Source organism: Juglans regia, chromosome 2, assembly GCF_001411555.2.
Source record: "Juglans regia cultivar Chandler chromosome 2, Walnut 2.0, whole genome shotgun sequence".
NCBI classification, from domain to species: domain Eukaryota; kingdom Viridiplantae; phylum Streptophyta; class Magnoliopsida; order Fagales; family Juglandaceae; genus Juglans; species Juglans regia.
In genome coordinates, this window is record NC_049902.1 from 28,997,066 (window position 1) to 29,010,989 (window position 13,924).

Genomic DNA, 13,924 nt, shown 5'->3' on the forward strand with positions numbered 1-13,924 from the left:
TGTTGTCACGTAGGGTTGAAATTGTGTTTGTGTAAAGAGGTTTGGATTGAAAATTTTAAAAAATCAACGCATTCAGAATTTAGACTTGTGGGTTTTATAACATGAGGAGTTGATCATTTTAAAAACATAGATGAATAATCCATCTAATTACAACATGCACCATAATTGCATCAAACACTAAGAGATAAAATTTGTTTGTAGTTTAAAAAACTAAATGAAGAGAGAACAATTACAATAGATAATTAGATACAATCCAATACAATCTACAACAAATTTAAAACTAGCATGTTACAACTATAGATAGATACAATCAAAGCTATTGCAATAGATACAATCAAATACAATAGATACCAACCAAAATTCTGATAGAACGAAAGTGATACAAAACAATAGATGATCTTATTTCTATCCGTCCTAAGTAACTAGACAATGCATCTACTTATGAACTTCGAATCCATATTTCTCTTCCACCAGGCTTTAAAGCTTCACGAAATCTGTAAAAAGAGACAAAATTGAAATAAACTGAAATTATATTCCCCACCAAATAATTTTGCCATCCAAATACATTTTGATCTGTTAGAAATGCAGAGAAATAAAGGGTCTAACTCTGAACGGAATTCGGAGCTCCGATCGGACGGCAGTCGGAGTTTCTATCAGAGTCCGACCTCTGATCGGAGTCAGACTCCGACTCCAGTTCAGAGTCGGAGTCGGAGGAACATTTTGGCTCCGACTCTTGTCGGAGTCGGAGTTCGGAAACGACAACTCCGACTCTTGTCGGAGTCGGAGTTCGGAAACGACAACTCCGACTCCGTCAGAGTCGGAGCCTAGCCCTACATTGATTGGTCCACCACGAGACAATGAAAGAACGACGACATCCAAAAATGGGCATCAAACACTTACTAATGGTTTGGAAAGTAAATTCATCTCAGCTCATCTCAATTCTTCTCAACTCATCATTATAATTTTTTCAAATCTTAATACAAAATATAATAAACAATTCAATTTTTTCAAATTCTAAAATAATAATAATAATAAACAATAATATTCTAATAATATTTCATCATCTCAACTCAACTCAACTCAGTTCAACATCCAAACGTATAACTATTAAATTATTAAACTCATCTCAACTCAAAATTTCCTTATACGTGAGACTCACAACCTTTTTCAACTTAATACATATTTATATGTGAGACCCTCAACTTTTTAACTTCTCATAAAAAGTATTAAACTTATTTTAATATCTAAACATATTTTAAACTCAGTTTAAATGAGCATCACATAACTTTCTCTACTACTCAACTCATTACTATTTATAAAAAATTGAATTCAACTCAACATCCAGTTGCAGCCGTAATATGTGTGTAAGCATACAGGTCAGACAACACATACCTCAGACATTTAGCAATAGGATTCAGGTTCCCTTTCATGTTCAAGGCTCGTAGTTAAGGATATGAGATGAACCACTTCTTGTCTCACAGAGTTCTATCCTGCGAAACGATGACAGTTTCCTTTGTTAGTCAGTCAAATGTTACCATTATATTATAATAAATAAAAAGAGAGAATCTTCTACTAGTTGTGCTGGTTTTCCCCAAAAAAACAACCCACCAAATGGGTGGAAGTCACATAGGCATTCCATTTAGCTAACAATAGGACTGCGACGGATAGGAACAAGGACTTTGGTGTGATTCGTGAAACCTGTGAGCCTCCCATTGGCAAAATCTGAAACCCGTGAGAAAGTGATGCCGTGGCAGTGACTTGTGGGCTCCGACCATACAAATCGATCACGAATCTCTCGGAGTCGCTGTTGCCGTCAAGAGTCGCCGTCGCCATCAGGAGTCACCGTTGTCGTGAGGATTCGACGTTGCCGACTTGCTGTGATGAAGACCCATCCATTGCCATTGACGACGAAGCCCCTGCATCTGTGGCTATTCTCAATCCCTACGCACATTGTTCACTTGTAATTTTGTTCATGTTGGTTGTTTCTGGGTTTTGGTTGGTACTAATGTTCATGTGAACAAGTTTGTGAATTTCGATTGGGTTTTTGGCTTGTTCATCTTTGTTTGAACTATTATGTTAATCCATAATGTTGATAATACTCTGAACCCGTGGCTTGTTTAATTGGGTTTTTAGCTTGTTCAAGTCTCTTCCTAATCAGTGCCCCCGTATAAAGAATAACCAGCTTCCTCTTAATTGATCGGCCACATCGATCCCAATGTGAACAATTATAATCAATCAGTTTCTTCCTCACAAATTATTTTCAAATTTGTGAATATTTGATGCCCGCCCCCATGAGAACAATAATCAATTTCTTTCCCAAAAGTTATTTTTAAGCTTCTCCCTTAGTGGGCGACGAAGCTTTCGACGGCGTTGTGCAGCGGTGCTAGAAGGGGTTCTATGTAGAAGGGTTTCGTGTAGAATTTTGGAGTCTTGATTTTATTCAGAGTCAGGATTTTATTAGAAAATTAGATGTGCAGCGTCTTACTATATCCGTGTAGAATTTGCTGACGTGGTGTGATTTTATTGGTGGCTGTTAAAGCTCCTGGAACAGACGGACCATTCCGCAGGGGTTCTGTAATAAAAAGGGCCATTTATTTGAAAGAAATTACCAAAGAGTCAGCCAGCAATGCGAAGAATCAAAGATTGCGTTCCCGGCCCAAGCCCAAGTGCCCTGCGGGCAACCCACCGGGAGTTAAACGACGCCGTCTCTTCCACCGACCGAACAAAGAAAATTCTTATACGCAAGCTCTTCCCGCCACTTGAAAACTTCGAAAAATTTCACCCTCTCTCTCTCTCTCACTCTCTCTCTCGATTGTTCGAGTTTTGAACTTATTGTGTGAAAGATTGGCTCTCTTCTGATCTTTTACGACAGCAATGGCGGATGTGAAGAGATGGAAGGTGACCTATACGAAGCACTTGACACAGAAGCGCAAAGTTTACCAAGACGGTTTCTTAGAGCTCCAAACCTCTACCAACAAGGTATTCTTTCACCTTCTTTAATACTTCGTACTGTAACTATTATTATTATTATTATGAAATTTTTGCTCTACGAGAAAAATTTGAGCTCGAATGTGATGGCAATTCATTTTCTGGAACAAAACTAAGATCTGAAATTGAGTTTATCTTGTAGTTAAATCGATTTCCTAGAAGCTTTTTCTCCCCTTGAAACATTCTCATATTTTTTTTGTAAAATTGTCGTATAAAGATCAGAATGCTGTAAATTTCTCTGGTTAAATTCACCTTAGAGTTGTTAAATTCCTTGCCATTATTGTAGTTAAATGGTTTATATTTTATCAGCTCAGCGTTCAACATATAAAATTAAGGTTTCTCTGGAGAATGATAAATGATGAGAAAAAACAATTCAAATCATTTCAGTGAAGGTAGTGATTAAGATTATAGAAACTGAAATGAAGAGTTAATCTAGGAATCTAGAGAACGGGATTTTTTGTCCTTTATTGCTTACTTTGTGAATTGGTACACAGGTCATGCTCTATGATGATTACGAAAAACTCCTGGAATGTAGGCTTTTGAAGAAGGACGAAGTAGTAAGCTGTGGTGAATCGCTGACATTTAGTGCTTATCTTATTGACATCCTCGATGCCCAGGAAGGTCATAAGCCTATAACTGATTTGAATTCACAAGGAAGAAATATGAAAATCACCAGGGAACCTAGTTTGATGCATCGACAAAAGTTTAGGAACCGTTTGGTTTCTTCTGGTATCACCTTAAATTTGTTCTTTAAAGTTGCTTATGTTTTTGCTCAAGATGGTCACAAAGCTCAGTCATATTTTGGTGTTCCTTTCTCAAAGTTTTTTTTTGGTCTTTTTTTATTTTTTATTTTCTTGAACTTATTGCAATTTTTACTCTTATGCTCATAAGATAGACAGAATTATGAGGAGAAGAAGAACAAAGCATGTCAAACTTTGAGCCCGTCACGCAAAATCATCAGAGGTTAGAGTCTTAGATGACAGCATTTGCAAAGTAAACTTCTTGTAAAATATCCAGTTCAGGAACTCAGATGCAATTCAATCTATCATTTGCTTTTCTAGTAAAGATGGTACTTGCTTGAGTCGCTTGCATCTAAATATTCCCCACATAAAAAGCACATTTTGCCTAACATTAGCATAGTTTGTATATGAGCCTATCGCCTGCATACTCTGAAATTTGCTTGCCTCTCAGAGTTTAAGAAGAGCGAAGTGCAGAAGTATCAAGCACCGCAGACTAGTCCAGATGCAACAAAACCAAGTACAACAGGTTAGTTTGTGAATCCGGTTGATGTACCTTTGGTGGTCAAATTTTTTAATGCATTTCAAATATGACCTTTTCCCTTTGGAGAATGTCTTATGAGATGCCAGAGCATTGTAGAATTGTGTCATTAGCTATACTAAAAGTGGTTGATTGTTTGTCTAATTGATGCTTGTTGCTTAATGTTTCGTGCTTCTAGGGATTCATTGCATTCTGTCCAGTTTCGTTTTCCTAGTTTTGTTTTACCTGTTAACACGTTCCCTTTTGCAATGTAGAATGGCAGGCTCTCTATACCACACAAGTAACACAAAAGGCCAAAAAGTATCACGATGGCTTCTTACAACTTGTAACATGTGGATCCCTAGGGAGGCAGGTTGGCTTTGCCATTTCTTTTTAATTTCTTCTTCACAAGCCAATCATCTTGTTTGTTGACCTGAACAAGTAAAAAATTATATAACACCCATTCTCCAGGTCCTTTTTAAATTTATTTTATTGACTGTGTCACCAACCTCAAGTCACTCAATAATGTAACTGGATATCCTTGTTTAATAATGCATGTGTTTGCAGAGAGGTTCACTTAATTTTGATGTCACACTTTTTGGGGTCTCCATTCAGGTCATGCTGTTTGATGAAAGCAGGAAACTCTTAAATAGTCGGTTCCTTAAGAAAGACGAAGTAATAAGATCTGGTGAATCGATAGCTTTTGATTCTCATTTGGTTGAAATTGGAGAACATGAAGAAGACCGTAAGCCTCAAATTGATTTGAGTGCTCAAGGAAACAATTGCAATGTTTTCAAGGAAACCAGGACATTACATGGAAAAGGTCGGTAAGTATGAAGAGTGAAATATTCCAATAATGCTCATTTGGTATTTGATCAATGATTGCTATACGCAATGCTCCTTCCTCGTAGTATTATAGTTGATTTCATTTCAGAGTCGGGGGAGTTTGAAAAGAGTGAACTGTATAAGTACGGGGCACCAGAGAGTAGTCCAGATGCAGCAAAACCTAGCTCAATATTTTTTCTTTTTTAAACTTCTCATTTTAGTTTGTCAGTTTGCTGCTTCATTTAGAAACGTTATACTTTTTTTACCGACCTGCTGAAGTTTTGGTCGTAAAAAAGGTTGAGCTTATCTCGCATAGGCTGTCCTCTCTCTAAAGCTAATAGCATTTCTAAACTTCTAGCCCACGTCTTGGACTGCACCAGAGCATTGGCTTTGAGCCAACGGTTTTTCTCTTCTCATTATTATAATTTTTTTAAATTTTTATAAAAAATATAATAAATAATTCAACTTTTTCAAATATCAAAATAATAATAATATTAAAAAATAATATGTTAACAATATTTTATTTAACTTTCAATTTTTATCTAAAATAATATTCTAATAATATTTTATTTAAATTTAAATTTTCATCTCAATTCACTATCCAAACCCACCTATATCTTCGCTCGGGAGAGTCCTGTGTGATGTCTCACGAATTTCCTATGCAATGCGCTTGATTAGACGTGATGTATAACAAACTTTTGTAAAACTCGGTCTAGGGTGGGTCTTGCAAGTGTCCGTTGAACTCCATATTTTTGCAATTTTTGTTCCAATTTTCAACCAGGCTCACCCCATTTGTTACAACTCAATAAGACTGACTTTTGACACTAAATATGCCAATATGGTAATTTGTACATTAACAAGATACAGTTTGGTTCTGGTTTTGGCTCTAGTCCTCTCTTTTATTTTTCATTTTGAAGTTTCCACAGATCTTATTTTGGGCAAGTTTTTCGCACAGGTCTTGGTCTTCCCTAATGAAAATATTTTGGACTGAATGTGCAGGAACACTCCAGAACAATGCTTGCTCACAAAAGGAGGGGGATTCAAATTTTAGAATCTTTGTTGATGAGACCAAATTAAGCAGGAGAGTCCCTACAAACAAGCCATTACGTGATGGTGCGTTAAAGATTACATTGTGCATAATTTGAAACAATATTAAGAACCTTGAAAAGTTTTCTTCTCTTTTCCATTTGTTTCTTTTTTGTGGCTCCTTAATTTTGTTGACATAATTACAGTTATCTGGGTATCTTTCCATCCTACTTAAATTAAGAGTTTTACAAAGTTAAAAAATGTGAATGGTTCTTATACTCTCAGGCCCAAGGCCACATGTATAACTTCTAATGCAATTAAAAACTATGCCTATGCTAGCGGAGTCACATTTATAGAATTTAAGCAAAATGGTATGTTGCATTATATTCTTGCTACTATATTTAAAGAGTTTTGTAAACCTCTCTAGTATTCCTTGTTACTTTTGGAGTTGAGTTGGAGGAGTAAGAGTTCTACTAAATTATGAGGCCTTGGTGCTTCCGATTCTGCCTTTCACTTCTTTAATAGTCGTTAATTGCATTATACACTCTATGAGTATTAAGGTTTAGTCTGCATGCCCTCGAACGTCCAGTGGCATCAAACGTCATTACCCAGACACTCAGGTTCTGTCATGTTAAGCTTTGGATTGCTTTAAAGACAATTTGACATTTCAACAAGCTACATTTCTGATCTAAACTCCTTGTTGTACCCTATATCCATCTCCCAGTGACTCTGGTTTCCATTTGTGCAGCCCATCAAATTTTATCCATTCTCCAAAAACCTACCGCTCAGGAAAGCATTGTTTCGGGTTATATGGATAAAAGCAAAATGGAACTGGCTTCCTCTCCCAAGGGGACTCAAGTTTCAGACGCTGTCATACTGGATTCTCCTAAGGATGATCGACCACCAAGAGTATCCCTGCAACATCGTGAATCAGGTGAAAGTGCAAGCACAAGGAATTCAAGTGAAAATATAGACATTGGGAACTCCCCTGGCCTTATGTCTTCTGAAGGCAAGTTTTAATATACTTTTTTTGCGTTATTCCTTTTTTAATTTTAAAAAATAACGCAATAGATAATTTGATCTTGAATGAATTCTGCAGCTATATCAAGTGAATTGTCCAAGGGTGTCGATCCTGGAAACTCCCATCAGGTCAGGCCATAACTCTACTTGTTTTCTCTATTAGCCACTTTTCTACTTCTATGTGGATCTTACACCATTAAGCCTACACTGTATTGGATAAAGATATTTTCTCTGTCCAGTCCGAATGGAATGCAGATTGTTACATTAGATGAAGCCAGCGCTAATGTTGCAGTAAACCTTTCAGAATATGAACCCTCTAAGGTGGAAAAGGATTGATGTAATCAAACCCAACCGTAGGTTTTTTTAATGTTGAGTATGTCTGGAACCCACATACTCATGCGCTGTCATACTTAGGCTTTTCTCTCTTTCTGAATTTTTGATATATGCTTTTTAGGAATTTCATTTTTTATCAAACTTGTTTGTGATTGCTTCAGCTGCTTTAAAAATAAGGCATTTTTGTTGTCATTGTTTTGTGTAGCCTGGTTTGGTCAAGATCGAAGCTGACACTCAATGGCGTGATGGAGCTTTTGCTGAGTCGAGCTCCACCACTAGCCCTATTGATGGTGTGAGGAAGACTTCAACAGAGTATGCATGCACAAGGGAAACAGATGAAGGTCCTAGTTTTGATCTTGGATTTTGAACGTCAGCAAATACATAGAAGGAGAAAGGTGATGCCTTGTACATATTCCAGTTGATTCAAAGGCCATGACCATGCCCTTCTCCTCCCATAGCTTCCGGTGATCCCTGCTCTAAGGAACAATTGAGTCACTGTTATATTTGCAACCTTCTGATATACATTCTTTCTGTTGTGATCATTCAGCTTGGAAATGTCATGATAATCACACAATTAACATGGATAACTGAATTGTCTTGATATATGATTCAGAGATTTCAAAATGAATATCAACCATCTCTACCTACCTCTGCTGGAGAGCGCCAAGATCATGATGACTAGGAGTGCATTTGACTTGATGGTTACTGAATGCTCTTTACCTAGAACACACGTTGAGTCAAACTGCGAGAATTAGATGCAAGGTTTGTTGCCTAATAACACAATAATTTTAGTTCACAACTTAACTGTTCACTTGAAAATCGTTCATATATTATTATATCATTCCAGATCTTGATGGTGGAGAAAATTTAAAAGATGGTTTATAGATTATACTTATACCATTCTGAAAAAAGATATTAATCAATGTAATTAAAATCACATCCTCGTATGCAAAGGGTGTTAATGATAAAAATGGCGTATCAGTCACAGTCTGTGCCATGCCCATGTTCATCTATCCCTATTATCAGACTTCAGCATCCAAATCGGAGTCAAACACAATATAGGTGGGTTTTATTATACCAATTGAATAGCTAGAGGCATTGCAAAAAGGCAAATGGTGAATGGACTTCTAAACCACCCCAGATGTTGTATAATTATAACCCTGAGTCCAAAGTCTCCACGAACAATATATGCAAAGTTTTGTTCATGCAGTTTTTCAATTCATTCAAACCAGAATTAATCAACATGAGACTTGAACATTGAGGAAAATGCTCCTTAAAATTCCAAAAGAAAGGAAGCTATGGAGGTAGTGGTAATATCTGGTAAGACAGGCATGGCGAGGAGCTATCAACTGCACATTGTAAAGCTATAAACTTGAAAGCAAAGTGTAAATACAAATTTGAATTTCAGACCGAAACAGGCAAATAGGAGGCTTAAAGATAATGTTATGTTGGCCATTCAGCTTCCTATCATCTGCTTTTAGTTCCTCCAACTATTTGTATAGCATGCCTTCCTTCCTTCTTGGACCTGTGCATGCTAAGCAAGGCCTTGAACAGTGGTTTGCTTTTGCCTGAATGTTTTGTAATTTCTTTTGTCCCCTCTCTTTCAACATGAATAAACGATGAAACTGGTCGCCGGGGCTCTGATGGGTGCTGCAAACAACATGTAAATTATAAGCGATATGATAGTTGTGAATGGTGTTATATATTGCCTACTGTTTGTTTCAACCAGAGTACATTCAGCATTTGTAGTTTTCAGTGGTTACCCGTGGTCTGTCTGTGGAAGAGTTTATAGTAGTTAATCTGTTAGCAAGAGAACCAGAACGTATGAATGGAAATCGATGTGGTGAGACTGCTCGTTTCTCTGAGTTATGAGAGGCAAAAAAGAGAGATCATAATCAGTAAAAAGCCTCTGAATCACGCATAACAATGTGTGGCATGATAGTTCCAATAACATTTTCTCCCCCCCGTAATGAGAACAAAACCATTTGTACAAACCCAGTGCTTTCTTTGATGCAGCTTTTGTGAACTGAAAAGCTCCAGATCTTGAGGAGGATTGAGCAGAACACAGTGCAGAGTGCCCTTTTCTGCATTGAAGTTTTGATATAGATAGAGCATGACCTTGGAATATTTTAAGTAAAAATAAATCCATACAGTGCTAAACACTTAAGATTTACCTGACTACTGCTGGAGAGGTTTCACTCGGTGTTGCTCGAACAACTTTGCCATAAATCCACAAAAACAATATAATCAGCTTTTTCCCAGTAACTTGTGTGATGGGCAGTATTAATTCTACTACTAAAAATAGTACCGCTAGATAAAAGCAGTAACTGGCATGCTTCTTAAACACTAGATGAAGCAACAAGGTAGATGAAATAGTACCACTTTTGAACTGACATAAGTCTTCTTTAGCATTGTGATATATTGGTTGAGACTGGCCAACAGCATCCATGGTTGTCCTAGCTGAACATAACAAACAATGGGCGACCAGGTAACTTTTCCAAATAGGTAAATGAAGTCCTTAAGGCCTCCAAGCTTCAAAGGGTTGTAAATTAAGGCAGAATTAAATAGCAGAGAAGAACGTATTTGCCTGGTATAATGTACTGCTTATGATGCTTGGGAAATTTTAGAGCCATTGATTGTTGAAAAAGGCCCGCGCGATCAATGAAGTATTGGCAAGTTCGAAGTCTCTATTTCCAGCAAACATTTGTAAGTGGAAAAGAGGCAAATTAAAAACAGGAAAGAGGTCGAATCCCTCCATCAGAAATTGTTCCTTGTATTGCCATATTATAGAAGCTATCTTTCTTTGTGGTTGTAAGAATAAAAGAAAGAGATTGTCATGCCCATGTATGTTTCAAATTCTTATACAACATTAGAACTAATGATCATGTGTTCAAGGGAGGTGAATAAAGAAGCTCTTCTCACAGCCTTCATTGTAAAAAAGGTCCGTTCGGGATTCTTAAACGTGCAACTTTCTTAACTCTAAATATACCTTGTAATCCAACCAAAAATGTGATTCCAGGACAAGTGGCTATAGAGTGACAATTATGGCTCAGGAGGACAAGGTTCTTTCATCCTCTTGTCTATTAGGGAGATAAACATGCGTCAGGGAAGTCTACTTGATACAACATATTAGAAAACTATCTTAATCTGGAATCATAAAACTATAATTTTAGATCCAGTAATATGAAGTCAATACTTCATGTAAGAGTTGAATCACTTGATCATATTCGTATATAAATGCTCTAACATTTTCATCATACGATGCTCATTACTTTCCATTTTTCTAAGGAAGCTTATATAATATTCATGTGCTGAAGGACAGAAAAAATTGAAATAAAGGAGTACCTGTTCAATGCAAGAGAACCTAAGCTCAGTTCCTGATAGTTCGCAGATCTTTCCATCCAAAAGTCCATTTATCTTAAATGCCACAGAACCCAAGTGGTCCACTGTATTGACTAAAGCTTTAATGGCATAATCTTGACAGGTATCCACCACTCTATGGAAATTATTAAAAAAAACAAAACAATTCAACTTAATCATACCAAATGTAGTAGTCAAAAGGCCAAAAGAAGATGACTACCCAATCTCTCACACAGCACATTAAGTATCTATTCATTAAACAAAAATGAAAATGAAAATGAAAATGAAAACGAAAACGAAAACAGTCACAAAAAACTTTAGCTGACTCACATGTGTTTCTGATCTTCTTTGCTGTACGATACTTCAAAATGCTCTGCTGCTGAGTACAACTGTTTCCTCAGATTTTTCAATTCCTAAATATATTTGCATGAAATGGAAGTTCTTAATCCACTTTTGCAGAAAGCATTTACGTATCTATTTTCAAGAAAATAAGTGCTAAGTGGAACAGTTCAAGTTTCTAACAAATATGACAGCGTGGGGTCAGATTATTGCTAAATGGGTAAACAATAGCAAGATTACTAAGAAGAGTGCTTCGAATACCCATTAAAATATCTGGCTTAGTTCAGAATAGATTGATAGAGAGCAGACCTTGAGACTATCTGAAAAGAGCAACCTCTGCTGCATGAAGAGTTCATCATGGTGGGAAGTTTTTTGCAGCGGAGAAACAGAAGTAGAATTTACTCTTTCCATGAAATGAGTATTTTTTGCCTGCCAAAATTACAAAAACCCAAAAAAAAAAAAGAAACTTTTAAAATCGATTTGACCTGTCTTTACCCCCACAAAATGATTCCCTTACTTCCATTTGGTTTGGCTGAGTTCGACAATTGATAATGCAGACTACAGTGGAGGACCTCTTTGTAGTTCTTTTGACTCTCAACTCTGAACAAGCAAACAAGAAATAGAAAGCTCGCAAGTCTAGTTTTCTAATACGAATTGATATGATGAATCTTGGGTTGTTAAGCAAATATTCTTCTTTAATAAATACTATCGAAATAATTCAAGACCCAGAACTTTTATTACTTCATTTGGTGCATACCGTATTAAAATCATTAACTCATGCAAATATCTCTATATATTTAGATAGTGAATGAGATACTGACCATTAATGATAGCTCTAAAAAATTTAAAAAAAAAAAAAATCATATCAAATTCACAGTCGATCCTAATGCCGGTGGTTCCCAACTCCATGACTGTTGCCATACTGCTGCATGCATGTCCTGTACTACTTTTTAATACACTCTTTCTTTCTTTCTTTTTCTCAGCTTTTAATACACTCTTTCAATCCTACATGCATAATGCCAAGCTATAAAATTTGGAGAATAGGGGGGCGGAGCAGAAGCGCAATAAGTGCATATTTTTCCTTTCTTCAGAAAAGAAAAAAGTTCACATTAACTCTGCAGTAAAAAAGGGTAAATGTTCATATTATTTCTGCAACGATCAGAGAAGGAAACTCCACTCAATACTTTTTCTCTAATCACTTTATATAAACCAAAGAACAAAGACATAAATATTTTTGAAGTTTTTCTGAGTTTTCTAATCAATCTGGCAGAAAGGGTAGAAGGGTCACATGAATACAAGAAAGAACCCAGAACGAAAGATGAGATGAAAGGAGTGTATATATATATATATATATATATATATATAGACCTGGGTCATCTTCGATCGTGATCTAGAACTGCAATCCAAGTGAACCTCGGGACTCTAAATAGGCTTCCAAAAAGCTCAAAGAGACCACAGAATAAGTCATGGATTATCATTCATGGTATATTATTTCTTTTTCTCTGGCATAGTAACTCTAAAGGCATAAACAGCAGAAGATAGTGGGCACCTTTTGCTCAAGACTGCACTGTATGAGAGAGAGAGAGAGAGTACGAATTTGTGAATTATTGAGGGAAGTGAAGACGATCAACACCAGGGCTAGGATAAGGCAGTTGATCAATGAGAACCATTTGAATTGAAGTAAATGATATAAAGCAGCATGAGTACAGATACCTTACCTGCGTGCTCCGTAATTTCTGTTAAACTGGAGTGCAGAGAATGACCGTTCTTCAGAAATGGGGCAGGGGAAACCCTGATTAAATACAACATAACGACCAGACAAATGCTAAGCCATGTCGTTGTGTGGCCAATTTCAAAACTGGGACCCCCCCGGTTAAAGGGAAAGAATATCTCAATAATCACATCATTCATGGAGTTAAACAGCTTTTTGCCTGCACGGATTTTAATTAATCTGCAGCTCTTCTTTGAGTTTTGAGTGTTGTCATGCCTGTAGGAATTAAAAACTCACTTATTTAATCACTAAAAATGCGCTAAAAGTTTAAGTAGTATTGAAGTTTTAATGATGTTAGATTGAAAGATTGATTTTTGAAGTTAGCAAAGTGGTGCAAACTTCCAAGTTGAGAAATCCAACAGTTTTAAGTAAAAGATTGGAATAGAAGGAAAAGGGTACAAGGTATAAAGTATAAAGTGAGATGAACCCGGAAAATCATGAAATCCTATAATGGGGTCGTTGAGGATTGTTTGCCTCAAGATTGGATTTATATGATCTAAAATATAGGGTCATTAAGGATTCTATATCAGTAGGTTGGATTTACATGATGTAAGTATAATGATATTTTCTCCAACCGATATAGATTATAGCGAGTCACCATCACTTTGGCCACAATTCAAGAGTATTTACTATTTAGGTGTGGGTCATATACTTTTTGTCTCCCTTCTTAGATTGGAAGTCTATCTAAGAGGTCCATGTGAGTCCAATTAATAGGCAAATCCAGCTTTATCGACCATTGATAGAGAATATCTTACGTGCACATGTAAGGCATCTCTCTTTGAGCCTACGTTTTCGTGTCGGCATCTTGCTCACCATCCATAAATGAATCTTGATACATAGGTACAATGCGAAAGATTTAGTTTAGGTTTGGGGAGGGAAAGATTAGGCCTCGTTTATTTTTAGAAAACATCTCATCTCATCTCATCTATTATAACTTTTTCAACTTTCAATATAAAATAAAATAAACAATTCAACTTTTTCAAATTTTAAAATAAAAATAACATT

General features: G+C 36.4%; 2 protein-coding genes across 8 annotated transcripts; one reads left to right on the top strand and one right to left on the bottom strand.

Moving 5' to 3' along the window:
* The first annotated feature begins 2,498 nt into the window (after nucleotides 1-2,498).
* Nucleotides 2,499-8,082, top strand: LOC109002080. Its single transcript, XM_035687540.1, has 10 exons — nucleotides 2,499-2,979; nucleotides 3,483-3,717; nucleotides 3,880-3,951; nucleotides 4,180-4,254; nucleotides 4,521-4,618; nucleotides 4,861-5,068; nucleotides 6,070-6,183; nucleotides 6,845-7,105; nucleotides 7,196-7,245; nucleotides 7,655-8,082. The coding sequence occupies exons 1-10, from the start codon at nucleotides 2,875-2,877 to the stop codon at nucleotides 7,814-7,816; spliced, it is 1,380 nt and encodes a 459-aa protein (XP_035543433.1). The 5' UTR covers nucleotides 2,499-2,874; the 3' UTR covers nucleotides 7,817-8,082.
* A 624-nt stretch (nucleotides 8,083-8,706) lies between these two features.
* Nucleotides 8,707-13,115, bottom strand: LOC109002081 (protein ABIL2-like). 7 transcript variants are annotated; one of them, XM_035687542.1, is made up of 12 exons: nucleotides 12,867-12,917; nucleotides 12,698-12,786; nucleotides 11,666-11,748; nucleotides 11,458-11,577; nucleotides 11,140-11,222; nucleotides 10,795-10,945; nucleotides 10,037-10,136; nucleotides 9,829-9,909; nucleotides 9,624-9,666; nucleotides 9,445-9,533; nucleotides 9,213-9,310; nucleotides 8,707-9,099 (listed from the first exon to the last, which is right to left on the bottom strand). In XM_035687542.1, exons 3-12 carry the CDS (start codon nucleotides 11,669-11,671, stop codon nucleotides 8,917-8,919), a joined length of 954 nt encoding a protein of 317 aa, XP_035543435.1. In that variant the 5' UTR covers nucleotides 11,672-11,748; nucleotides 12,698-12,786; nucleotides 12,867-12,917; the 3' UTR covers nucleotides 8,707-8,916. The 7 variants fall into 7 exon arrangements, with proteins under 7 accessions (XP_035543435.1, XP_018835217.2, XP_018835216.2 ...); XM_018979672.2 differs by lacking the exon at nucleotides 12,698-12,786 and having other exon boundaries at nucleotides 12,867-13,115; XM_018979671.2 differs by lacking the exon at nucleotides 11,666-11,748 and having other exon boundaries at nucleotides 12,867-13,115.
* Nucleotides 13,116-13,924: the final 809 nt, after the last annotated feature.